Here is a 24,557-nt window from a genome sequence, read left to right as displayed (position 1 = left end):
ATCTTGCTTCCATCATTTCGGCTATTTGAATTTTCTCCAGGAAACCCAGTTGAGGCTTGCAGTAGTCTCCGCTTCTCGTACTTGGGGTTCAGCGGCACGGGAGTCAACGACCTCTCTACGCTCTCCACCATCTTCCGGGGTGAGGAGAGGTCCGCAGGGACCTGAGATTTGCCCGACTTAACACTGCAGCAGTCACGGCCGCCAGAACCCCGGAGGTTTTTGTTACTTCGACAGGTAGACAGACGAACGTGGTCGGCATTGTGTTTGGGGAAATTGTCAGCGGCTTCCTGTGTCAGACAACGGGCACATGCACTCAGCCGTCAGACGCTGCTCGACCTACCGAAAGATACCTCGGCGCGGGCTCGGTGATACCTGCTGACTAATGCTGTACGCAGCATGGCTAGGATGCGTTCGATTCCGATACAGCACGAGTCAGACCGCTCCTGACAGGGCATCTTCTACAACCCCGCTCTTTGGTAGCGAGGGAGCATTGCCTGTACAGGTATCCGCCCGCTGTTTTCTAGACAACGCCCCAGTGGGAGTCAGAGTTACCCGTCGGCGCAGCATGACCCGACCAGTGACGCTGAGCATGCTCCCTGTGTGTTTCTGGTGTGGTATCTTTATGTCAACATCTGGCCAGCTGAATACGGGGAGCCGTAAGCCGCCCTCACTTTGTCCGGTGGGACAGGCCCCTGCAGCCTTCTGCTGCGTTTTCTATTGAGTTCCTGAAGGCTTCCAACCGTCCGAGACGCGAAGCAGCTACCACGACGCTGATGCTTGGGGGGCTTGGAGAGCTGCTCGTAATCTCCGAGGTTATTCGACTCGCGAGAAGTGGTCGATTCCGAGATCTCTTTCATCCCGCAGCGGGATTCTGGGACAGACTTCAGCTGGCATGTTTGTCTACTTGGGGTGGCCCTTGCTGACGGAGGGCTGTCCAAGGTAGAGTCTGGTGGATCTCTCTCGGGAATCGACCCTTGCCGCAAGTACGTGGACGGACCCCCTACATTAAGGTGCATGAAGCCACAGTGGAATAACGAAAAGCCAACGGTGGGCTATTCACCTAGCTGTCGTACCGGTCGGAGTCCTCTGCACTGCATCAAGTTTCACCGCATGCTCCTGTCGATGTGGAAGGGGGTTTCTTATGTGAACTGTTGACTGAGGTCTCAAGTGAGTGCTGTTCCTTCGCAAGGAAACACGAAAACACTAACGAAGACTGACGACTTTCTGTCTCGCGTACAAGGCCACTGCGAGCTCACCCGGTCGCAGAGCATCCTGTTCTTTTCGAGCCTTCTTCAGAAAAATGAAGGGCTGGTATGGCTTCTCGGCGCTGTCAGGCTGAGACAGTGAAAGTCCGGCTGGAGGGCCGTAAGAGCCAGTCTGTCCCGTTGAGACGACCTCGCTGGCTTCGCTGGCAGCAGCCGCCGCCACGCTCGCCGCTTTGGCTGCCGCAGTGGCGGCCGCAACGGCGCCGTCATTGTCGCTTGAAGCCAATGATGTATCCCACTGCGTATTGCGCTGTTCGGCTCCGCAGCGAGAAGGCGGAGGCAAAACGCGAGAAGAGCACTGCTGGTGAGGTGAAGACAAGGACGAAGAGTCTATATGATGATGCACTTTTTTCATTGTTGATTTTGGCGTAGGTTGTGAGATCGACTCTAAGTGATCAGTCCCATCATCGCAGCCAAGTTGAGAGCTGCGGAAGCGCCTCGGATCCCGACCATCCGAAGGAGGACAGTCAAGAGCTTGGCGTCTGTCTCTTCCGCCGTTGTCTTCAGCGAGCAGACCGCGTTGGTCGCATGAGCCGGTACTGGGTGATCTTGGCACTATGCCACGCGTATGGCTTCTGGAACTAGATGCCGGGCTGTTCGCAGTGACCTCCGCGGCGGGAATCTCACACAACCAAGCTTCCTCCTCAGTCAGCTCCGAGAAGGCAGCAGCTGTGTCTGTTTCTGGATAGTCGGATGCTGATGGGCCCCGGCGAAGCACTGACGTGCCCCGCTTCGTGCTTTCACCGGTTGACGCTCTGAGAGACGCAGGTGGACGAACGATTTCTAGGTTCTCCGGAGAGCACCGATTCCTCTGAACAGTGGCACCCTTTATTCTCGAACAGTGTTCCTGCGCAGACAAGTCTGGCGTGCTGTGTATTCTTATCGCTGCTGTCTGGCGATGCCTGCGACACAGAGGGGTATTGAAAACTGGTGGACAGTCTCTCGACTGCCGTGTTAGTGACCTCACGTCTGCACATGCCGGAGATGTTTCCTTAACGCCGTCCAGTGTCTCGGGTGAGTAACGACGCCTTTGAAAGGTGCGTGGCACTTGCCGCTTCACTGCCACAAGCGAACTGACTTCGCGAACCTGTCCTGACCCCGCGTTTTTCTTTCTGACCCTTCGCTTTTCGCCTGGCTTTGCGGGCCGTGTATGCTCCCTAGGCGAAGACGCTGACGTCTTTGTCTCGCCAGAATCGGAATTAGGGGCGGAGGAAGTGGACTCAGCCGTTTGCTTTTTCCTCTTGTGGCGGGTCGCAGATCCTGCCTCCTTCACGAGACGCTTAAGCAACGCCAGCAGTACATCTTTGGGAACTGCGTCTACAAGCATGAGATCATTGCTATCCTGAGGCCCCGCAGGAGAAGGAGAACCTGGCTGGGTCGCTGGCCCGGAACAAGGGGAGGAGAAACCGTCTGATTTCTGCTTCGTCCTCGTATCCTCTCCGAGCTGAGGAATGGAGAGCTGCTCCAGTCCCGGTCCATCGGGAACGTGCCTGTGGAGCACGCCGTTCTCTCGCTTGCTCTCAGCAATCTGTCCAGGTTTCGCTATTGCACTCGGATGAAACGAAGCTCTCACAACGAGTGCAGTACGGCTGCAAAGGGCTCTTGTGACCCCGCCGCAAGCATCTCTCGTGTCAGAGGGGACGCTGTTGCTTCGTGGGAGCGCTCTACCACGTCCGCGTAATTTTTTCCCCATGAGACGCTGCTGCGGTCTTGGGTCTTGTATTCGTTCTGCGTTGTCACTTCCTATCATCTCTTCCCAACCGATCGGGTGTTCTGAACAGACTCCCGGCAAGAACCCTGCTGGCTGTTTGTTTTGAAGGCTAGGCGACCTGTAAGGATCTTGGGAGCTATGGTCGCCAAGCACTCGGGTCGTTTGTCTCACACGTTCACTTGTCACAGGAGCGGCAGCTGTACCAAGTCGTTCCGAGTGAGTAGGAGAGCAATTCTGCCCTTCGGGAACGGCCAACGGCACCTGGCATGGAGAATGCGCCTCGGTCGGAGTAATGGCTCTCTTGGGCCCAGCTGAGAACACGGGTTCCTCCATTAGCTGCTCCAGCTGCTGATCTATAATGTGTCGGAGAGATGTCAGCAGGAACTGAGTCTTGCATCGTGTCACTTCAACGGAGGCCGCGTCACGGTGTTGACTTGGACTGTCGGTGCCTCCCGCACCGCCGCCCTGTTCTGATCCTGACTGCGAACGGCGGTGGGTTCGCTTAACCAGCGAGGCGTGGAACTGACTAGGGCCTTGCTTTAGTGTAGCGGTAACGCACCGAGTCTGCTGGAATGCTGCTTTCGAGAAACCCGGCTGAGACGAGCACTTCCGTTCTTCTTCCGATATCTGTTGTCTTTCGGAGAGATCGACTCTGCTGTCAACTAGCACAGCATCTCCGAGAGGAGAACCTGTCAGCACATTGGATGCATTCGTTCTTTCTTCCTCTGCGAGCCTCCTGTCCTGACTGTTCAATGATTCTTGCTGCGACCGGCCACAGTAGCAGCAGCGCTCATATGAAGCTTGGCTCCTTGAGCTCAGCACGGGGCACACTGGGCATCGTTCGTCACGTGCCTGCCTTTCAGAATTGCAACCGTTGCCATCCCTGCAGCCGAGGCCTGCCTTTGAGAACTTCAGAATTGAGGAAGTGTTCGTGTGCCGCGGTGACAAGTAAGGTGACGACGCGGCGGTTAGGGGAATCAAAGGCAGCTTCCCATCAGCCGTATTGTTTGTGCGTGCCTCCAGCGAAGTGACCAAGGCCCGTAGAGACTCAAAAACGTCCTCTAGAGCGCGCTCTTTGGGTTTTCCGTCTACCGCTCGTGCAAGTGAGGCATTGGCGTCGCTATTGATCGTCTCTATTGGCGTGTCTTGCCGGTCTGACACCCCGGTGAGCCCGGAGTCGCCGACCAGCCTGGAATCTGAGAGAAAAGAGTTGTAGAGGACATCAGAAGGTGTGCGGCTTACGGCGGAAAAAGCTGAGGTCGCCGGGGCAGGCTTGGTCTGTGCTTGTGCTGCTTTTCGGTCGAGCAGAGTCGCCCTTCGGGAAGGTCCCGGGGGTGCGGCCAGGCTCTGGCGACTGAGCTCCTTTGCGCCAGCCTCTACTACGTTTGCGGCCCTCGCGTCCAAATCAGAACGCAAACTTGAAACTTCGCTGAAACGTGACAGCTGTACGTCACTTCGCGGTCCGTGGTCAATTGCCGGTTGCACAGTCTGCGGACTCGTGTCCGCATCATCGGGCGCGTTAGCCGCTATATTCTGCCGTCTCTTCAGCCCTTGCCCTCCGTCCAGGAAGTCAGGCTGGTGCCGCCGGTGAGACTCGAGTTGTCCTGCTTGGTCGGGAACAGAGGCCGATGCGCAGTTGGGTCTCCTGGAGACAGTGTTGTTTTGCAGAACCGGGCTCGACCGTAATGCCGGATTGGGCAACTTTATTTGCTCGTTGCAAGTCCGCCTGTTTGAGAGTTCTAGTGAAGAAACCTCCTTCTCCGCTTGCACACATCTGGGCACAGAGGCAGCCCCGGCTGTCGAAGTGACCGGGAAACGAGAGTAGTTGTCGGTCTTTTGGTATTCGGCGCGCGGGATGTTAGTTTCCTGACAAGAGGGCTTACTCAGCCCAGCGACGCGTCTTCCGTCGATGCGGTCACTCGCCGGAAGCAGTACGGTTCGTGGCTGGTTTTCCTGGTGAGGTGAAGGTTCGTAACCGGGCTGCTCCCTGACTGCCGGTTTAGGGTTTAGGGGTTTAGGGTGTAGGGCACCTGGACCAAGAAGAGAAAAGAAGAACCAAGAAAGGGATACATGGCTCAAGTCAAGATGTTGGAGCAATAAAATGCATGCGAAAACAAGGCAAATGTTTAGCTGCATACGGAGGAGGGAAACAATCGTGACGTATACGTGGAGCTAACATAGGTACCGTCCTGTATACAGTCACACCCTCGGCAAGGCCCGCCATGCGTTCTCATCGCTGCTGTTGAGGTGCACGTGTTTTTCTCCGAAATGGTTTTGCGCGTGTGATCGAGGATGCACCAGTGATGTTTTTCGTATGTGCCAGACTAAAACTCTCCTCCCATGCTCCAACGGAGCCAATCTCTTTCAAAGGTCTAGGGCACCTGGAGGCCGGGCTATTGAAAGCTCGTTCGTTGCCAGGGCACTTGACGGGCGTGCCGCCAAGGAACCGTTGGGACTCCAAGGCAGCACGAGCTCTGATACCTCACCCGATTTTGCGGGGGGAAAAGGGGGGGCGGGAGGCCATCTTCCCGTCTCCGGGGCTTCTCCGCCAGGAGTCGAGGGCGTTGCAGCTTGCAGGACTGGCGTTGACTCTCGAATTTCAGCTGACGAAAGGTGAATGCCGCGCGGGCTCATGCCATCAGAAACCCTGTGCCACGGTACAACATAAGAGTTGCTGAGAATGCAGCGGCTCCGCGCGAAGGAGTGACGCTCCTGCTGGTCTGCTCCCCGGCACCTCTCTTGAGGTAGGACTGCTCCCCTGCACAATTTGTGGAGTTGTCGCAAGGCCGAGCGAGACCAGCCCGAATGCTCCCCGGTGTCGCAAGTTGCAAGAAAAGGCAACGGAGATCGAACTCCTTGTCGCCAGCTGCGGTGATCATGAGGCCGGCCGTTTCGGCTCCCAGTCTCGAGATGAGCGCGGCGTCCCCCCGGGGGGCTTGCTGTCTGACTCGATTTACATTGCTCCTGAGGTGACGCCAGTGCCGGACATGCCGGTCCTCCGTCGTTTGTAGAAAGGGTGGAAAGTGACCGAGGAAAAACCATCGTCAACACAAGTACCACCACAACGTGCGTGTCAAGCCTCGTGCACCATTTTTGTGCGCACTCCGCGCCCGCAGATCCGAGGCGGAGCGGCTCCAGTAATCGATGCGGTTCTCGACAGTGCCGGACTGCGAAGGTCCTGCATGTGGGGCAAAGCTTTCATTACCAGGGGAGTTGAAGCCAATGCTGAGGGGCGTCCGGGAAGCTAATCTCATTGTTGCGACAGGTAGCACATGGAGAAGGCAAGTGCTTCTGCCGCCACCCCGGCATCGTCGTACATCACGTCAGTTGGAAATTGGGGTGCTGTCTCTGGGCATGAATCACCCTCACGCCGGGCCTGGAGGCAATCAGTTAGCAGAGTCACCCCGAGACAACGCAGGAAAGTATGCTACTCCGCTTCCGGCTCACGCCCAGGTCATATGGTAAGCGTGTTCCGGCGGGTACTGAACCGAGCGCGCGGCAGCCGGTGAGTGGTCTGCAGTTTCGCGGGCCGAATCTGTGGAGGCATGGACTGAACGGTAAGGCTGCCGCGCTGCGGCTGCGAACGGATCGCTTCACTCCAGTGAAGTCGATCGAGCTACAGGACGGCACGCTACTGAATTTCGGCTCTTCGACCGCTAATCAGCAACCGAGTCATTCCGCGGCAAGATTCCCTTCGGCTTTAAACAACCCGCAGCGTCACGTTTTTTTTTCCCGTTTCTTACAATGATCGGCTATTGAACCTGTATCACTCGCATGGGACGCGTGATACAGGGAACGGGGAAGCGCTTCTCTCATGCCTTGTGCGGACACTGACAGCCACTGCTAAACGCGCCACGGTGAAAAGATTCAATCGCTGTGATCCTTATCGGTCTGCACTAGAAGGCGTTCGCTGCACTTTACAGCCGGAGATCGAGTAGATCTGCTCGTCGGCCCTGCAGTGTGCTGGCATCCGACAGTTCAGCAGTCACCTTGCCTATTCAGGGTCACAAGTGTCTTTTTACCTCGCGTCCTTTATTGCTTCTTCCATGTGCTGCAAGAGACTGTCTTGCATCTCTTCGGTCGTTGCTTCGGATTCCTGACTCACCGCTGTGGTCAAGAAGAACATCAAGAAGAGCACAACCATGATAACTGTCGCAAAAAGGGCAATGGATCGCTTGTCGTCCTGCAGGCTGGGCCGGCATTTTTTCCCCGATGCGGACACCAAGTGAAGTACCAGCGCAACCCTTACCGCGTCTCCTCTGACTGAAGGAACGCAAGCTCCTCAGCTAAGCGGGCGACATCCATAGCGTCGACTGCGTTGGCTGCGGTGTGAGGCTCCTGGGCCGTCGTGTATCATGCTTGATACAGCGAAGAGCCGTTATTACCCCTACTTGAGAAGCCCTCGCTATTTGCTGCTTTAACTCGGCGACACGCTGTACTCTCATGTCGTGAACCCACTTGGGGACCCGGTTCAGGCCGTCTACATTGTGGGCACAGAGTAGGAGCGTTGCGGCACAGGCGAACAAGCAGATGACTCCCTTCATCTTCAGTTTCGGCATCTTCATCGAGATTGAAAGCCAAAACGGGGGGGTCTCGAGTTGAATTGGAGGTGACTGTTGGCTCGACTGTACCAGTCTCATCCTGCTTTTTAGTGTACGTACGGCCAACCGCCGTTCACAAGCACAACGGACATATCCGTTCTTCCGCAGAACACGAAACACCGAAAGCTCCTAGGACCCAAGGTTTCCTGCACGAGATTCGTCGTCAAAATGAATCACATACCGCGTGACTGTCTGTGGATCTTACTGCTCGGCGTTATAGTGACAGCCCACGTGGTCGGTACTCATGGATTAAGAACAAAGCAGGGCCAGGAGTCATTGGTAAGTCTTTTGCCAGTAATGCAGAACAGCCGGTTTCCAACCACTTGAGCAGGCCGCCGCGGGAGTTGGTAACACACTAGGTCAGCCGGCCGGTGTGCTTCCGGGCTTGGTGAGTCCAGAACGGCTCTCAGTAGATGCGACCGTCAACCCAACGCCAACAGACGCTTGAGGTGGAACCCGAAGACGACGATGAGGATGATGGTACGGAAGGCTACCCTGTTTCTCGATCCGCTGATCCACAAGAAAAGCACGGTCAGGCCTGCTTTTCGGCGATGAGATATCCACTTCCTACGTTGGCGCGTTGAGCTCAATGGAGAACGTCCGTCCTGAAGTGAGGAAGACCCGTGCTGACACAGTTTCGGCTAAACACTTTGTGTGCTTACTTCCAGGAATTCATGGCTGCCGAGGTAGCGGGCTCTCTCCCCCAAGCTGTGAAACTGCCAATAGATCGCACACTTTTCCCGTGATAGGATAACATATTCGTCCCTCAAGAAATTCCGGGAGCCGCAGCTGTAAGCCGCGTCCAGAAAAGATCGCCTTCCTGGTGAAAACAACACTGCTCTTCAGGAGTTTTCACCGCACTCGCTGAGATTTCTGGAAAGGCTTTGAGCTAGATGTCAGAGGCACGCTTTTTTACATCCCGTCCCACTTGGAACTGCCCGAAAGTACCTGCCCCTCTGCGACGGGGAAAGTTTCCTGGGCCGGTCACAGCCTCTAGAGCTGATCTGTTCTGGCCGCCGTGCTGTGCGCCCTCGACAGAAACTCAGTAGCTGGCAATAGAAAGTGTGCGCGAGTCGCCTCAAGAAGCGTTGACACGTCTGAAGCGCCCCCAGAATGCAAGACTCTCGTCTGGAAACCTTGCCCCCGGCCCGCTTAGCCCTGCAAATCCTGCTACCTTACAAAAACGAGTGGAGAGCAGGGCCTGTTCGCAAAAGTGGCCAGTCACGCAAAGTGCGCACCGGTGACCCTCCCCTTCTTGGGTACACGGTCCAGCCGCACTTAAACCATTCAGCGCTGTCTGAGCCGAGCTGCTCGGATCGGTAGGCGTAAACCCATACATCTCCCGTTGTACCGGCCTCGACGCCCCAAGTGTCGCTTCAAAATCGAGTGACATACAAATACCACAGAAGCTGCCCGCAACGATACCGCGTCGTACTCCGGATCATGACGCCTGAGTCAAAGAGCCTGTGAGCCACTCGGTGGCACGTGTTGACCTGACATCCCACGAACTTGGGGAATCAGCGGGAAGGACCTGACGCAGCTTCTACGCGCCATAGTAAGACAGTGTGACACGCTGCAGACCCGTACGCCCCGCTAGAGAAGTTGAGGCCGCGGCGAGAACGTCTGCCGGTGATCCGGAAACCTCAAATGCTAACGTCTGCTGCAGTCCGAGCCAAATAAACACGCACTATGTCCGGCTGACCAGAGCTCAGCCGGCTGCCATAAGAACGAGAAACGTCTTGACAACAATGGATAAAGGTGCATCACCGGGAACACGGTGTGACATCTGTCACGCCACAGGGATGATTGACCACGGTGATGGCGAAGTACTGTTCAAACTAGAAAACGTGGACCCTCGGGGAAGACGCGCCTCTGGAAACAAAATCATGCAATGCTCTCTCCTGGAGAACAACCCGCCAACGAGTACTCCACCAGCAAAGGGTAAAACGCCCGCTTATCAGAACAGACGCGCTGTTAGATGTCGCTGTCAAAAATTGACGTCAGTGAAGAGGGGGCGACACGGTAGACCCAGACATTCCCTTCGCGCCTATCCAGACGAGAGGTTCTCTGTCGAGCCCGTTTCCTTGTAACGACCAGCTCCCTACGAACGCAAAGCAAATAAGCACTCGCTGAGTCAACACATCGCGCAGTTGAAGCCGCCGCTTCTCGTCGCAATCGTGACTACCGTGTTCTTGGTTCTCAGAAGACTATGCCCTCTCTTCTCAGTCACACACCCTCCACAAGACACAAGCGCAGAGCTCACGGCGCCGGCAACCCCCACTGCGGCCCGCAAGCCGAGCGTACACACGATGGAAAGTGGAATGCCAGCGGCTAACCGGCTGCCGCGCATGCCCTGAAAAAGCGTAGGCTCACCTTATATCCTCGATAATCTCTCTGTTCAGCGGCCAATAGGAATGTCTCATTGCGTGGACGTTGTTTCCAAGCCACGTCATATCGATCACATCCAAATCTGTGAACAAGACAGCCAAGATACAACATAAATCCTTCACCTCCCGCCTCACACGTGTACGCCCCGAAGAATCCATCAGCTCTTGGGACACCGTCTCGCAGGGTCGCCAGCACCCGTTCAATGACTATTTTGAGCCCTCCCCCCAGCACGTCCACAGGCGGCGAGCGACTTCGGGTCAACGTACCGAGCCACTCTCGAGTATCCGACTTCAGGTAGTCCGGCTCGTATCCCTGGAAGCACGCCATGGTTTCAGCGTAGACAGGGGGCAACTTCCGAGCGACATCACTGCCGGTATCACTCCCGGACCCTTTAGGTCGCGTGTACAGCCCAAAAACGCTCCGACCCAGCGCCTGTCTGCCACTGAACAACTCGGACCACCAGAGAGCCTACAGTACGCACACAAGAAAAGTTGAGCCTTTCCCTCAAGCCTTGCCCTGTCACGACTGCGTGCGACGCTGCACAAGGGAGTCACTGTGACCACAGTTCACCACGACGAGAAACAGCTCTGCACTGACTTCGCATTCCTGTTCGCGTGGAAAGACATTCAATCCATTCTAATGGTGGCCGTCACGACTCATGAAACAGACTGAAGGGACGCGACGCCACCATTCATGACTTCTTTGTGGCAGGACGACTGAGCCGTCATCCTGACCACGTCCAGCAAAAAGCATCTTCTGTAACTGTATGTGAAGGAATACGGTGCGGAAACCGTTATCTGAAGCGACCCCACCAGGGCGATTAGCACCGGCCTCTGACACATTTCAAAAACACGAGCTGTCCGCCCGTGCGGGCAGCCGCTGCTGAAAGTCAGTTTTTTCATCGGGTCGAGGGCCAACTGGATGCCGGCTTTTCCGCATGGATAGAGCTATTCGCCCCTTACAGAGAAAACAGCCCGTCTTATCTCTCGGTCTCGGTCCCCGCTGAACACCGTGCAGTTTCTCCTACCAACAACATTTCAAGCAAGCAATCCTGTACCCCGGAAATCCAATGAACCTATCTTGTGGCTCTTCTGCTTCGGCCCCATTTGCTCCAGTATGCTTGTAGTAGTCACGACATATCCGTCACTCACATACTGGTTTCTCTGACAGCTTGGACCGGCACTCTCTTGAGAGTGGTGCCCGGTCCGGGCGATCTGGAGGGCCTACCTTTCTACACACTATCTACCATTTCCGCAATGAGTACGAAACCAGACTATACCCGCTACCTTGCCAGACCAGACGCTTCGAGCACTTATGAAGTTTGCTGCGAATAGCTACACGTCCCCGAGGAAAAGACCTGCGGTCGCTTATAACCGAGAAAGAACGTACCCCATCATGAGCGTCGCAAAAAAGAGAGATGTTGCTGCAGTACTGACGAAGGAACGAATACTCCTGAACCAGGCACACAGTCAAGCCAAGCAAAGCGATGACGAGCGGCACGACCAACAGCCCACAACCAGTGTCAGGTCACGAGACGGAAGGTGCAGCGACCCAAACAATAGCACGTGAGATTTCTGTCGAGGTGAATCTCTGAGCAGTATACAATCAGCGCGCGAAATATCTCCTGGTCTCTTCCCCCCATCAACTCTGCCCCTGGTGGTCAACTCTCGTCCGTCCATAACCACCAGCGAGCCATAACGCATGAAGTCTTCAGAAGATCACGCACACATTCACACCGGCACCTATGCAAGTGTGCGAAACTACTGCTAGAAAGCGGACTGGCTGTGAGGCACCCTGCTCTCAAACTCCTTGGCACACCTGTACCTATCCAAAAATCTAAAGCGAGCTATTCTACACAACGACCAAGTGACAAGTGAAGAACTACAAACTCTACGCACTTCTGCAGAATCCGCCCGCTCCCCGCCTACGACCGTGTCATCCAGCGTGTTCGAGATACGCACTGGCCGAGTGTTCACCGACAAGAGTTACTTCAAGAGCCCGACAGTCGTCGCTTCACAGAAGACCTCTGTCTTCTGAACCACTGCCTGTAATGTGCTCACGTGTCGAACAAAGTCATCTAGAAAGAACTCAGGGTTTAAGAAAATCAAGGTGACGAGGTGCATCTTGTCTCGAGAAGCCCCAAGTCCGAGCTGGTCAGTTCCGTCCAGGTCCAAAGACTTGTTGAAAATGCTGCGCGAGCACACGAGGAACCAGACGCTGGGAGGACGGACTGATAGAAAAAGGGTCTAAGTCATCCCACGAGCTACACGAGTCACAACTACATTGCAGCGGCCGCTAGCTTTTTGCTATGGAAAACATGAAGGCGGCAAATGACCCTTGGATGATGAAAGAGAAGATGTTATCGAGACTCCCATAGATGCACAAGTGCCGCAACACCATCCGCACCGTGACCAGACAGGTGACGTCACAACCCGACTGTGTGATGAAGAAGTCCCTGACGTACGAAATCCACAGAGCGACAGTGCCGCCGAGAGGCCCGGAGGCAAGACAGGTCGCAGTAACTCAAGAAAATTCACCGAAGCGCGACTCCTCGCTTTTGCTTAGAGAAACGGAGTAGGAGAACATGCCTGTCAGGGCTACAAGAGAAAGAACAACAACAATGCAGATTCCATGTAACAAGGAGCAATGGTGACAGCACTCCGGCCGAGATCCTCAGGAAAAGACTCAGTTGTGTTTAAACGTGATGCTGCTTACTCCTCAGCGAAGCGGTGAAGGCTGTTCATCAGGAGTCGCGATCCCAAACTATGCGCCATGATGTGAATTTGCCGAATGCCTGAGAAGTCCCGCAATCACCACGGCGGCAGGTAGCCGACGTAATCCGACGTACAAGTTCGGCTTGTAGTGGCGTGAGCACGGACGGAACGTCCGCGTGTACCACTTTAGCACCTCCTTTAGTCCCTATGCACGTGCGACTGTTTCTGCTTCCAACACAAATCTACAGCCGACAGACCGCGAAGTCGTCTCTCCCGCCGGGGCCGCCCGTGAAAACAGGCATCCGTCTCTTCTCTTGGGGCAGCACGTTCGGCGAAAACCCCTCACATTCTTCGGGCCTCCCGTCTCATTCTTCTGTTATCTAATGTGCCTCTCTCAATCAACGAACACCGGATCTGAACGGGCACTACCAACCTCTACCCCGCCTTACACGCTGCTGCGCACGGGTCACTCTACGGAAATACGGCATGCAGGGGACACTCCGACCCCGTGTCATCCGACGCCCGTGCTCGAAAAAAAGCCAACTACTAATGGGCTACGCCGTGTAGTGCGCTACTCAAGCGATGCCCTGCCCTCTGCCGAAGCGCGTAAGTAAACCGGCCCCAAGTGGGGCGCTGCACCACAGCTCATCTACCCGTTCTCCCTCGAGAAGGGTAAGGCCTGCAAAGAACACTGATAGGTAAGCCAATATGCAAGCACCGGGAAAACACAACAAAGAGTAGTCGTGCCGCCGTCCCCTGGTGCGGAACCAACTGTCGGCCCTCATCCACCTCACCTTGTCAGTATGTCATCCGCATGACACTTGCATCGACATAGCAAAACGTACCATTGTCTCGGAGGGAGAGAATGAAATCCCTAAAGCAGTCCTGGATCCTGGGGTTATTCGCGTTTTCTCTGGCTTCGAAAAACTCGGCGAAATTCCGTCCCGCAGGCCACGTGAAGAGAAAGGGCTTGATGTAGCTAGGAAAATTCCCGAAAGACAGCATTTGTGCCATAATCTGCAGGGACTGGACGTGATTCGTATTGTACCCATGAATAAAAATTAAAGCCTCTGGAATTCCCATTACCTCCGCACGCTGCCAGCCGTCGATCTGCAACTCCGGCGCGTTCTAGAGAGCACAGCACATTTCACAGCGACGCCCTGCCGCAGTTCAGTAGGGAAAGGAGTCCGGGCCCCCCATAAACAGGTCTTCTATTCACTCGAACAGCTGCAGGGAGACCTGGCGCTGCTAACATTCCGACCAACCGATCCCGCACGCTGGCACCGTGAACATCGGGATTCCCAGCTGACGTACGGAAAAGAAAAAAATTCTGCCCTGTGTCTAAGTAAGTGCGAAACTTCGGAATGCGGAAGTTGCTGCTCGTCCATGTGTCGAAGACGCACACTGGATTATTCACAACCCGAACGAAACAGCAGAAGTGGAAAAGAGATTGACTGACTACACCTCCCTCCGAGAACTAGCAAACCCTAGCGACTGAACCCCGTATACGGGCATCCGAGAGCAGCAGAAACCGTTTAACGGACTAACGTTGATCCAGTCGAAGCCTTTTATAGGGTCGTCGTCTGGAGCGAGAGGATCATCCGGGCTGCTAGAGTTCGAAGCTAATGGAGCTGCTGAAGATGACTTCCTCCTCGGCCTTATGTCTTTCCTCGAGCTTGATGAATTCGGCCGCCCCGCAAACATACTAGTCGCCCGTAACTGCCTTCTTTTCCTTTTGTCGACGGTTCGCACTATGAGGCACTTGGACTCATCGTCATACGTCCGCCTGCGGATACGCGGCCGTTCAAAGAAAAAATCCTCGAGCAGCCTGCGCTGCTCTGCTTCCCCTTGCGGACCTCTACGCTTCATCATCCTTTCAGGCTGATGCAGTGCCAAGCCAAAGCTGCAGAAATACAGACACGTATAGAGGCAGCACGAACGGTCGCACACTGTCCGGGCGGTCTGCGATCTCAACCGTCGCGGTTATCCGCGGAAACGTCCTCGCGTGTTCACGTGGATGGCTCTCTTGGAGCGGGTTCGTGCCCTAATGAAGACGGGCAAAAAAGCATCCCCAGCCGGACCTGTACCTCGTCTCGACAAAACCTGAATGCATACACCTCCCCGTCGCCCTGTGGTCTCACGCACCGTTGATGAAGGCCTCGGCCCTTCATCTGCGACTCCGAAAGTTTTCGCTGCTTCAGTTTCTCCCGGGCCTCCTGGTCTGCCAGCCCCGCGCCCTCATCCTCGTCAGTTAGATGCCGCACGCAAGGGGCTCCATTTTGGGCCAAGCCAAAAGATTCCCCTCTACACACTGGAAGCATATTTTTGAGGGCCGGACCTTTGCTGGGCTCCAAAGGGATCAAGGCGTTCACAGGAATCCATCCGCCAATGTAAAGGCCTGCATAAAGCGAACACCGGGACGCACGTGCGTCTGTATGAGAGCCTGTTCTCTGTGTGTACACCGACCGTGCCGCACAGTATGTGTTTCCCCGAGCTCATGTTCTTCTTGGCGAAGAAAACCACGTTTTCCGCGGACAGGGCCCGCTGCTCCGATACTCTGCAAGGATACCTTTCAGTGATTCCGTCACGTCCCATGCAGTCCGAAACCTGCGTTTAGAGTTCGCGAACAAGGGCTCAGACTGGTTGTGCCAACCTCCATTTCGACTTTGTCTCGAAGGCTTATGAAGAACCTAGCATACCTCGCTCACGGTCCACAGTGATATGAACTTCAGTGGTGAAGGGGACGCCGAAGTTGGGTAGCTGCACACAAGCGAACGCCCAACGTAAAACTGGTCAGCATATAAAAATGCATTCGCCTTCAAACATCCAAGCAGGCATAGCCACCCGTGTCAGCGGCGCAACGGGGAAACTCGCCCATTTCTCACAACTCTATTAACAACCACACTGGATGAGACTGTCTTATAGTACCACAGAAATCAAGTCTCGTCATTGTCACCCAGGTGAAAGCTGCTCCCTCGCGGCCGCATTCCTATCCAGTCACCTGTCCTTAAGCCGTCCCGACCGCCCCGGACAGGATACGAAGAAAGAGAAAACATCAACGACTGTTGCGAGGCGACAGGAAGGACAAAGCAAAAAATCACTAACAGCACGTCGGCAGCAAGAACTCGGTAGTGGAACGCGGAAAATGGCCGTGTATGTGAAGGCAGCGTGACGAAGAGCGCTGCATCTTCCTTACATGTGGCACCATTCTCGCAAGACACATCCGCTGGCACTCTTGGAGAAACTTAGCTCGGGACTCGCCCGCGGCTCGGTCTGTACGTCGTTTGAAAAGCATTTGAGCGCGCATGATCATCGATCCTCTGATTCTCTGCACGCGATCGCTGAACACTACAGAGCCTAAAAAAAAAGACAGATCGGACAACACAGCAACACTGCCAGTGCGTGCATGCATCTACGTAATATCTATTGCACGCGTAATGAGTGGACGTGCCTACTTCGGATAGCAAACGAACTGAATGTACAAGTGCACAGGGTGGCCGTGCCATCCACAAGTGCAGACGACGAGACCCGCACCAGCGAAACTGCCCAGCACCCTTCGGGGGCGCGAAACGGTCTGGCCTCAGAACCAAACCATTTCTTTGGTGGTGCGCTAAAAACCAGCGTCCGACTGATGGCCAGGACTTCACTTCATTCTCTCCAGTCCCGAAACGATCTAGGGAAGCGCTCGCAGCACTCCCCACGACGACCGGTCTGTCTCAACCGCATTCTGCAACAATCTCCAACTTTTACTCGTGGTGCGCAGGAATCACAGCCCAAAGGAACAGAATGTTGAACTGCCTCCACGTCTCCTCAGCGCCTGCTAACTAGCCGGCCGACCACCCGGCAAGGCTGTAAACCACGGCTGCCACGTAGCAAACAGAAGCTACGCTGTCTCCAAACCCGTGAGCCGATGGTTCGGGAAAGCGCCTCTGAGCTGAACGTGGTATCCTGGTCTACCGATAAGAACCTCTGCACTACTCACGTGCTCCTTCACTGTTAGGGTGCTCGTGGTCGTCTATGTCATCACCGCTGGAGGCTTGGGAGGCGAGCCAAGAAGGGCGTCTGAACATCACACACAGCATGTCCATACACCATCAGCAGCGCTACCACTCCATCCACGCTTGGTACTGGCCATCGAACAGACGTGTTTACAGACCTACAGTCCACGAGTACGTACTAACGCGGGTGCGCTCCTCTCTCCGCCCCCCACACTCGCAGTGGCTAAGAGTAGAATGCCTCTTTGAGACTTGGCCATGCAATCATCTCCCCGATGGTTTCTCAGGATTGCCACTTCCCTCCAATAAGTTCTCTATCGAGTCCCGGAAAGGCCGGACCCGCCTTCGCTGAACTGCCGTACACAAGCAGCAGCGTGGACGCGCGAACACAGCTGAAAACGGATACACGGGTACGAGCATCTCTTCAGGACTGTGGCTTCCCTATGCACAAGGAGGATATAGCACGAAGCTACCAAGGATGTGACCGAGCCATAATGCCCGAGTGCGGGTATACCTGGCAACGTCCCCATCAGCGTCCGCGGGCTTGTAGGTAAAAAGAGACAGGCGGCCCACCGTTGCACCCTTGTCATTTGCAATCAATTCGTTAAGAACTCGACTAGGCAACCTCTTCGCGAACGCTCGGTCTGTTTCCTCGTCCCTCAAGGGATACAACGTGACTCTCGGGAAAGTGCGAAAGAAAGCACCGCTCACGCAGCATTCTGCATCTCCTACGCCTGTTCAAACCAAACGCGGCGACGAACACAAAAACCCACACCACCGAACAGGAAACCCATGACAAAATGCTACTGGCTAGACACTGAAAGCCGCGCCGGCGCTGGAGACGGTGCATGCGGCATTCACTCGGGAAATGGCGCCCCAGGCCTGCCACAAGAAGTCTTGCACCCAAGCAGTGATTGACGGTTCCCCGCTCAGCCGTTTCCGGCTGGGTGGTGCCCCACATGGTCGACACGATGTGACCACCGCGGAGCCCATCCCTGCCACGGCTACCAACTGGACAGCCACATGCGCAACCCATCATCGCCTCCGAGCTGCAACCATAAAGGAATGACGGTCCTCCGCGCGTCCTGCCGTGTATCAGAGTCGATCAGGAGGCCGTCCGGCATCCCAGAAAAGTTTTAACCTGTCCAGGAGATGTAAAAATACCGTTAGCAGAGTCTTCCCAACAGATCTGTCTCATCTAGCGACATTGCAACTACTGGCATGCGCCTGCTAAAACAGTGTCAGCACCTTGGAATGCGTCCAGACCGACCGAAGTTCCGTGAACTTACCGAGCTGGATATCAGGTCTAAGTACCCCTTTAGTAACCTTGCACCACCCAATGCGGATGCACATGAAGCCAGACCCTGTCCCGAATTCGCGACTCTTGAAGGGCCCCACCGGTATTCCTGCGAAAAAAGAAAGGGGACACCATAACCCATGTGAGGCCACCAAAAAAACACGAATGCAGGGACCGGGAGACTCTGGAAGAAACTTCTGGAAGCATCCACAAGAATGCGACGTGAGAAAACCCTGGTTTTCCAGTGAGGCGTGATACCGTCACCGTGCCCGCCCTCTCCTTCATGAACGGTTGTCCCACTCGCAACAGCAATTATCGATACAAGGAACCGTCTGCTCCCCAGAAGCCGAAGCTACACGCTGTCCAAACCTGATAAGTGCGTATACGTGCAGGCAAACACAAGCCGGAGCGGACGATCCCACTCAGCACGCTCGCGCTCGACAGCTGCTCCCCCGCAGCGTCCTAGCGTAGTAAGCCATACCCTACGCAAGAACCCTACCGTGATCCCAGTATCCGACAAGAGATTCGCCGTGGTACGCCTCGGAACGCCACCGCCCGAAGCCGTGAGGTAGTTCGTCTTTATCGACTTGGCCAACATAGAAGACAACAGAGACCGCGGGTTTGACGACCGAAGGCACCAGTTTTGCTGGGAGGAAACGGGCCAAGTTATGATGAAACCAGTTCGAGAAAGAAAACCCGTGCAGCTCGATGTAGAGTCCGTCCGCATTGATAATCCGGCGTTCACCACCCGCTGCAGACAAACACGGCGTCATCACACAGGCTGATCACACTTACGTAAGTCATGGACACTTTACGCGGACATATCAATACCCACACTACGGCCTTTCCTAGCGACACGCCGCATCTGTGCGTGAGCAGGCACGACTCTCTCCCTGTTGCGCCGACAGTCATGTCTTCGTCCAGCTGAGGATAAACAGAACGTCACGCGGGCGCGTTCAGTTCCAGGGCTGTCAGGCGTACTACCCCGTACTGCAAGTCGCCGACAGATACACCCGAACAGCACGGAGTGACATATCAGTTGCAGGGCAGAGCGTGCACCCAACAAGGCAGCAACAGAATGGTCTTTGCATTCGTTGCCGAAGGTCTAGCACAACACACCGGGCTACCTACAGGTGGTCCGCGTCCGCCGTTCCAAGACTCTGGGAGCAGTTCAGCTCAACCTTGACGCTCACGATAGACGCGGAGGAGCGTGGCTGATCACTGAGTAAGCATTACGCCGGTCATCCTGGGAGGCAACGACCAATCTGCCGTCACCACGGTGACCAAGCGCTCACAGACGCGGGACACCAACATGTCGACCGCTCCTGCGGCACCCGATGCACGAAGTAAAAGGAGCTCAGAAGAAGCTGCCTCTTCTGTAGACGAACTGCGATTCTACTTTTGTCGGAGACCGCTCACAACCCGGCTCTTCCACACCCAAGATAGTGTTTGCCCTTCCACTGAGCAAGGCAACTCCACCGCGCAACAACGTTTCAGGTTTTCGGCGGGGGCGACGTCCGGCACCCTTGTCACCGTTCTACCGGCTCCAAACTGACTGTAAGGCCAACACGCGGTAACATCCGCAACCGTTACCAGGTCATACTGCGTACAGCACATCACCTAGACAAACTGCTTACGTTGTCGGTCGCGAGCGAGGCTGTGTTCAATGGGCTGGGGAATCTGGAGCCGAATTGTCTGTTTCTTGACGACGTTCCAAAGCTTAACGGAGCGGTGGCTGAACCAGAAAGCGTGCATCTTCGCCCATAAGAGAGAATTGAGCATGCTACCAATGAACATGAGAAGCTGCAACTGCGTGAAGATGCCATTGAAGATTACCATCCCGTTGAGACGCAGAGGGGCAACATATAACGCCGTGGCGCAGATGACACTGCCCTCCAGCGACTCGCGGATCTGAACCGCAGGCGCCGTAATCAGGAGCATTGTGCACCCGAGCTTGGATAGCCGAGCGGACCACTTGAGCATCAGTGGACCCCCGAATCTGATAGCAAGAATGAGCGTCAACGCTAGCGAACTGAAAAAGTAGATGGACAGTTTCCCGCCTACTTCCTTCGGATCCAGAAAACTCCTAACATATTTTGGTCCCTCCTCGTCGACTCGTTCGCATGTCATCATGCCCACGGACATGACCAAGAACTGACATCCCAACGCCCACCAGATACAGGACGAGAGGGAGGTTGTTCCGAACACCCCATGGTGCTTGCGTATGAACTCCCGATGCTTCATGTACGTCAAAGTCTTCTCGAATGTTCCCAACGGCCGTTTTATGTACCGGACAGTTTCTAGCTTGTCGAGGCTATTTATCCTGCCGTCCGCATCGTCCTCGCTCTCCTGCTGTGCTTGGTCTGCCGCCCCCTGGTCATCTTCCTGGGGCGGCGCAAAAGAGTAGGGTTCTAAATTGAGCCCGGGGGTCCCACCTTCTCTCAACGACTCCGAAGCTTCACCGAAGCGCGAACTGGCTCCCGCCTCGACTGCAGGAGTTGCACTATCTCCAAAAGGCAAGGCTGCAGCAAGATCAGCAGGACAACCGTTGCCTGGTACATCCTTCGGCCCCACCGCACTTTGCGCCAGGGTGTTCTGTACGGGTTGTAACGGGGCGCCAGTACTCCGCTCTGCTGGGTTAAGTGAGCTCTTGCTCTCAGCTGTATCGGTGGTAGTGTTGGCCTCCGCAGGATGCTTTCCCTGAGAGCGCTCGCATGATAAACTAGGGACAGGTGACGCCAGGTCCCCATCGTCACTTTTCGCTAGGGATGGGGTAGCAGCAGAACCTCCCTGCGGGACCATGCCGGGGAGCTCCGCCCCGGCACCAGACAGCCCAAGCAAAAGTTGGCCATGGCTTCTCCCATTTGGTGGTTGTGGTCGTTGCGCAGCCCGGCCCAACGAAGAAGGTCTTGGCAGAGTGCCTCCCGAAGCCGTGGTTGCGCCCACGGACACTGAGACCCCCGACGGACTTGCAGCGTCTCTCCCCGAAAGGTCTGAGATAGTAGCACTACTCCGTGCTTCCGGTCGAGTAGGTGCGGCCCCTGCTTCTGGCGTCACTGGAGAGAAAGGAACAGGAGGTAGCTGCGGACTGCCTGGAGAGGCTGATGGAGGAGCTGAGCGGAGAAGAGGAACTGTCACAAAGCTTGTGTCTCTTGCAGGCGACCGGGGGCGCTTCCCTAAAAGAAGTAGTCTTCTCGGCGAGTGCGCACCTTGGAGAGCTCCATCACAGCGCACGGCTAGAGCCAGCGCATCACCTGACCTACCAGAGAGAAGAGCTCCTTGGGTGCCATCCTCGGTGCTCCGACCATTGCCCTCGCCGTCCTCATCACACCCCGTCGGGACCACAATCACACCCAGAGATTCCCCGCGAGAACGCATCCTTGTTCAGACCCGCGGGGAGGAAGTGTACAGCTGCTGCTTGCCCGTGTGAAACACATGCAGAATTAATCAGCAAGCAACGGCTTGGCTCTGCACGCTTCGGCTTTCTAAGGGAAAGCAACAGAGGACTCCATCATGGCTGAAGCAAACCAAATCAGGTTGAATCCTTGCATGTGCGACTTTAGACAAGCTACAGAAACCTAGTCCGGCCGAGGCGACACGGAAAGCTCGCGTCACCGTAGCCGGCAACCCCGGGCACACAATGGCTTCCAGGGTTCGGGTAGGAGAAGCAACTCTCCTTCGAATTGAGAGGAACGAAAAGAGGAAGAACGAAAACTGAAGACCGACCTGATGTATCGGTGGCCCTTAGCCAGCAATGCAAAACTGCACACTGAAGGAACTCACTGGAGAAGCGGCCTCCTGGAAATTCACAGAGGCCCCCACAGGACACCCGAAAATGACATACGCGTGACTGAAATACTATGTTAGCACCCAGTCCATGTCAGAGCCGTAACACACTCTGAGTGGAGGCCCGGGAGGACTGGCCGCGAGGCATGGGAAAGAGGGGAACTAAAAAGAAAGAAAGCGACAGCGCGCTGATAATGCCAAGAAGCAGCACCTGATAACACGCTGAATAAAAGAAGGCGCAGCAAAAGAAAGCAACATGGGAAAAAAAAACCCTGTGGACGTGAACGTTCGAGAAGCAGGCTCGCGAAGGGAGTCCTTAGCTGCCACAGTGTGGCTTGAAGAAAAGCCCGCCGCTGCCGGATCAAGACGAGAGAACGAACTTCGGAACTGTAGGGAGAAACCTCAGATCCAAAAGAATGGCGCAGCTCGGGCCTATCCCAAACACGAAAATACTCGCGCCGAAGCGCGGTAGTTCGGAAGAAGGGTGTTAATTGGGAATAATTGAAAAGCCACGCTGACAGGAAGCTGTAAGTACTAACACGAGACTGGGGCGCTGTCCAGTCAGCGATCGACCACCGCGGGGCTGGCGGCAAACCATCCGTGTCCCGATACGGCGCCCCCAGTTATCTGGGGAAAGTCGAGGGTGTTCTCGCAGTCCCAGTCGGGTTCCTTCCTGGCACGAGTTGTTATCACCCGCGCAATTTCTGGGTATTTCTCCGAGTCGACGAGCCAAATCGATCTTGTGGGTGGGAGGACAGGTAGGCTGCACACCAGTGCAGGTTCTGATTACTGGCTTCTGGGAAACAGTATCGTCTCCTCGGGTCACGTCCAGTCAGCACGCCCTGTCGAACATCCAGGAACACCTTGCGGCAACAAGCTTGCAGAAGCGAACATAGTCGCATTCCTCTGAACAGTACTGGAGGGCGCGGCCGATCGTGTGTGCAGCGTGGGGTCAGTCTCCAAGACCTCCGGCAGGACCGACGGGCCACCATGTTACTCGCTAGCTCATATCCTGACTACGCGAAGGGAAGAAGGAGGCGAGACTGGGGTGACCTCGAAGAAGAAATCGGACAGCGCACCTCGTCTAACGGGGCACTCCAAGGACCGCCGCCCAGCCGCGAGACGGCTACCTCATCCCGAACCTCAGGTGTCAGTTGCCCAACGGTGAAACAGCTACCCTAGTTATGGCCGGCTGATCTGTAGGTGGCAATGACGTATCACTTCGTAAGTGAATGGCGAAGCCGTCTACAGTCCGGCCTCTGTGGTCAAGTATACATAGTTTGGTTACCGAAGAATGTGGCTGGTTGAACGGGCTGCTTGCTTGCTCCCATGGATACCGGCACACATAGGCCATCCGGTACGCTGAAAAACACTCCCCGTCACCAACAATAATCTTGGTGGGCAGGGCAATGCGAAGGCGTCGCTCCTACTGTTCCAGGTCCAGGCGGACACAGCAACCTGTCTGCTTAGTGGAAGAATGAGGTCAACTTGAGGCCGCCTGCCTTGCCTACTCGGCATTCCGTGCGGCAGCGTACGCTGGCCAGGCACAGCCACTGCGAAGGTTTTTCTGGCTCTGTGCGGTCATGTGGTTTACTTCTCGTGAGCTCTGTGCTTAAGACGCCGGTTACAAGTGGTCGACTTAACACCCGGGGCCGACTAAGGGGGAAACGCGCCCACTTGTACGGCATCGGCGGAGCTCAAGCCCGGTCATGTCAGAAAGTGATGCGTGCAGCACACAGGTAAGGTGCTACAGTTGCTCGTATACACACTGAGGCCCTGCTTGCAGGCACCCGATCATCTGCCTTCTCTGTAACAGTGAACAGCATTGCTACTGTAGAGGCGGTTTGTAGCGGGGCTCCCACTCAGTGGTCGTGGCCTCCGCTGCGGCAACGTATGCTCTTAGTGCGGGAAGAGGGTACCCTTGGAACCAGACCACTCGCACTGGGTGAAACAGGACGTCGCATCGCCTGCCTCCTGACGCAACGTTCGCAGAACGGCCACGAAGGCAGCGCCTTCCTCTGCGGGTGTAGCGCGCCGCAGTTCGTCGCAGCTGCCACACTTACCGTGGCCTCTCCCACAAGGCAATTGCCGCGTCAGTGGACTCCCCAACCGAAGTGCTTTGCGAGTCTCCTAGCGACTACGTTATGGACGCCTGTATACGGATGGCCTGCGAGAAAGTCCGGTCGTCGGACCGACCGGGGAGAGCACACATCGCGCTTATCGTCCTGCCAGGAGCAAATGACAGACGAGTATTCCTCTCGAAAGACGTGAGGTCCGTGGAACGAGCGCGGGCCTCCTGAAGCTCACACCTCTCCCTCTCTCACTCTAACTAATTTGCTAGCAGATGCACCCCGCTAGCTCTAGTCCTCACATCAAAAGGCCCCAACCGAGAAGACTCCAATTCGTGGCACGCCACAAGCCTTGGTGCGCCATCGATGTCTCGAGTCCCCCCGGGCCAGCCGCTGCGCAGCCTGCAGCTTTGCCCAGGAGCGCCTTCGTCAGCTCGCGTACCTTGTTGCTGCGGCAAGTTGGTCGTTCTTGCAGCACTGCGTGACTAAGTAGTGACTGCAGCCCGACTATAGCGACTGCTACACGAGAACAGTCGGCACGCTGGCCTCCTGGGAGACCGGGGCGATTTTTCTCAGTCACATTGGCAGGCTGTGGAGCAGCCGGTTTTTTTTTTTTCCGGCTGTGTTACCCTTCGTTGCACGCTTTCCTCTCCAAGTTCTTCTATTCTGAGCTTGCCTTTCCCGACAGGCGGACTCCACTTTCTTACATAGTCTCCGTCCTTGTTTAGCTC

The 24,557-nt window shown here is 55.7% G+C and overlaps 3 protein-coding genes across 3 annotated transcripts; all 3 read right to left on the bottom strand.

Moving 5' to 3' along the window:
• Positions 1-1,203: 1,203 nt before the first annotated feature.
• On the bottom strand, positions 1,204-5,622 carry CSUI_004100 (uncharacterized protein; the record flags this gene model as incomplete). Its single annotated transcript, XM_068064295.1, has 2 exons — positions 5,463-5,622; positions 1,204-5,006 (listed from the first exon to the last, which is right to left on the bottom strand). The coding sequence occupies exons 1-2, from the start codon at positions 5,608-5,610 to the stop codon at positions 1,204-1,206; spliced, it is 3,951 nt and encodes a 1,316-aa protein (XP_067923726.1). The 5' UTR covers positions 5,611-5,622.
• Positions 5,623-7,000: 1,378 nt separating this feature from the next.
• CSUI_004099 (uncharacterized protein) lies at positions 7,001-7,535 on the bottom strand (the record flags this gene model as incomplete). Its single annotated transcript, XM_068064294.1, has 4 exons — positions 7,001-7,027; positions 7,082-7,166; positions 7,226-7,314; positions 7,368-7,535. Coding segments are annotated over 4 exons (369 nt in total), but the record flags the coding sequence as incomplete, so codon positions are not given.
• Positions 7,536-9,322: 1,787 nt separating this feature from the next.
• Positions 9,323-22,572, bottom strand: CSUI_004098 (transmembrane). The gene is made up of 16 exons (XM_068064293.1): positions 19,609-22,572; positions 18,471-18,722; positions 17,964-18,080; positions 17,189-17,408; positions 16,662-16,741; positions 15,876-16,036; positions 15,379-15,439; positions 14,825-15,077; positions 14,228-14,582; positions 13,525-13,807; positions 12,681-12,759; positions 12,026-12,155; positions 11,355-11,417; positions 10,232-10,433; positions 9,951-10,047; positions 9,323-9,678 (listed from the first exon to the last, which is right to left on the bottom strand). Exons 1-16 carry the CDS (start codon positions 21,347-21,349, stop codon positions 9,552-9,554), a joined length of 4,221 nt encoding a protein of 1,406 aa, XP_067923724.1. The 5' UTR covers positions 21,350-22,572; the 3' UTR covers positions 9,323-9,551.
• Between the last annotated feature and the right edge of the window lie 1,985 nt (positions 22,573-24,557).

Source organism: Cystoisospora suis (assembly GCF_002600585.1).
Source record: "Cystoisospora suis strain Wien I chromosome Unknown contig_1850, whole genome shotgun sequence".
Lineage (NCBI taxonomy): Eukaryota > Apicomplexa > Conoidasida > Eucoccidiorida > Sarcocystidae > Cystoisospora > Cystoisospora suis.
The sequence above is the reverse complement of the archived record's forward strand: the minus strand, read 5'-3'. Positions and strand labels throughout refer to the sequence as shown.

Excerpts from the sequence above, each read along its gene's own strand:
- CSUI_004098 (XM_068064293.1), bottom strand. The coding sequence starts at position 21,349 with ATGCGTTCTCGCGGGGAATCTCTGGGTGTGATTGTGGTCCCGACGGGG. Across the intron at positions 16,742-17,188 it reads GCTGATGGGGACGTTGCCAG|ACGCCCTTCTTGGCTCGCCT; the intron begins GTATACCCGCAC and ends TGTGATGTTCAG. Across the intron at positions 14,583-14,824 it reads GGCCGAGGCCTTCATCAACG|CTTTGGCTTGGCACTGCATC; the intron begins GTGCGTGAGACC and ends GTATTTCTGCAG.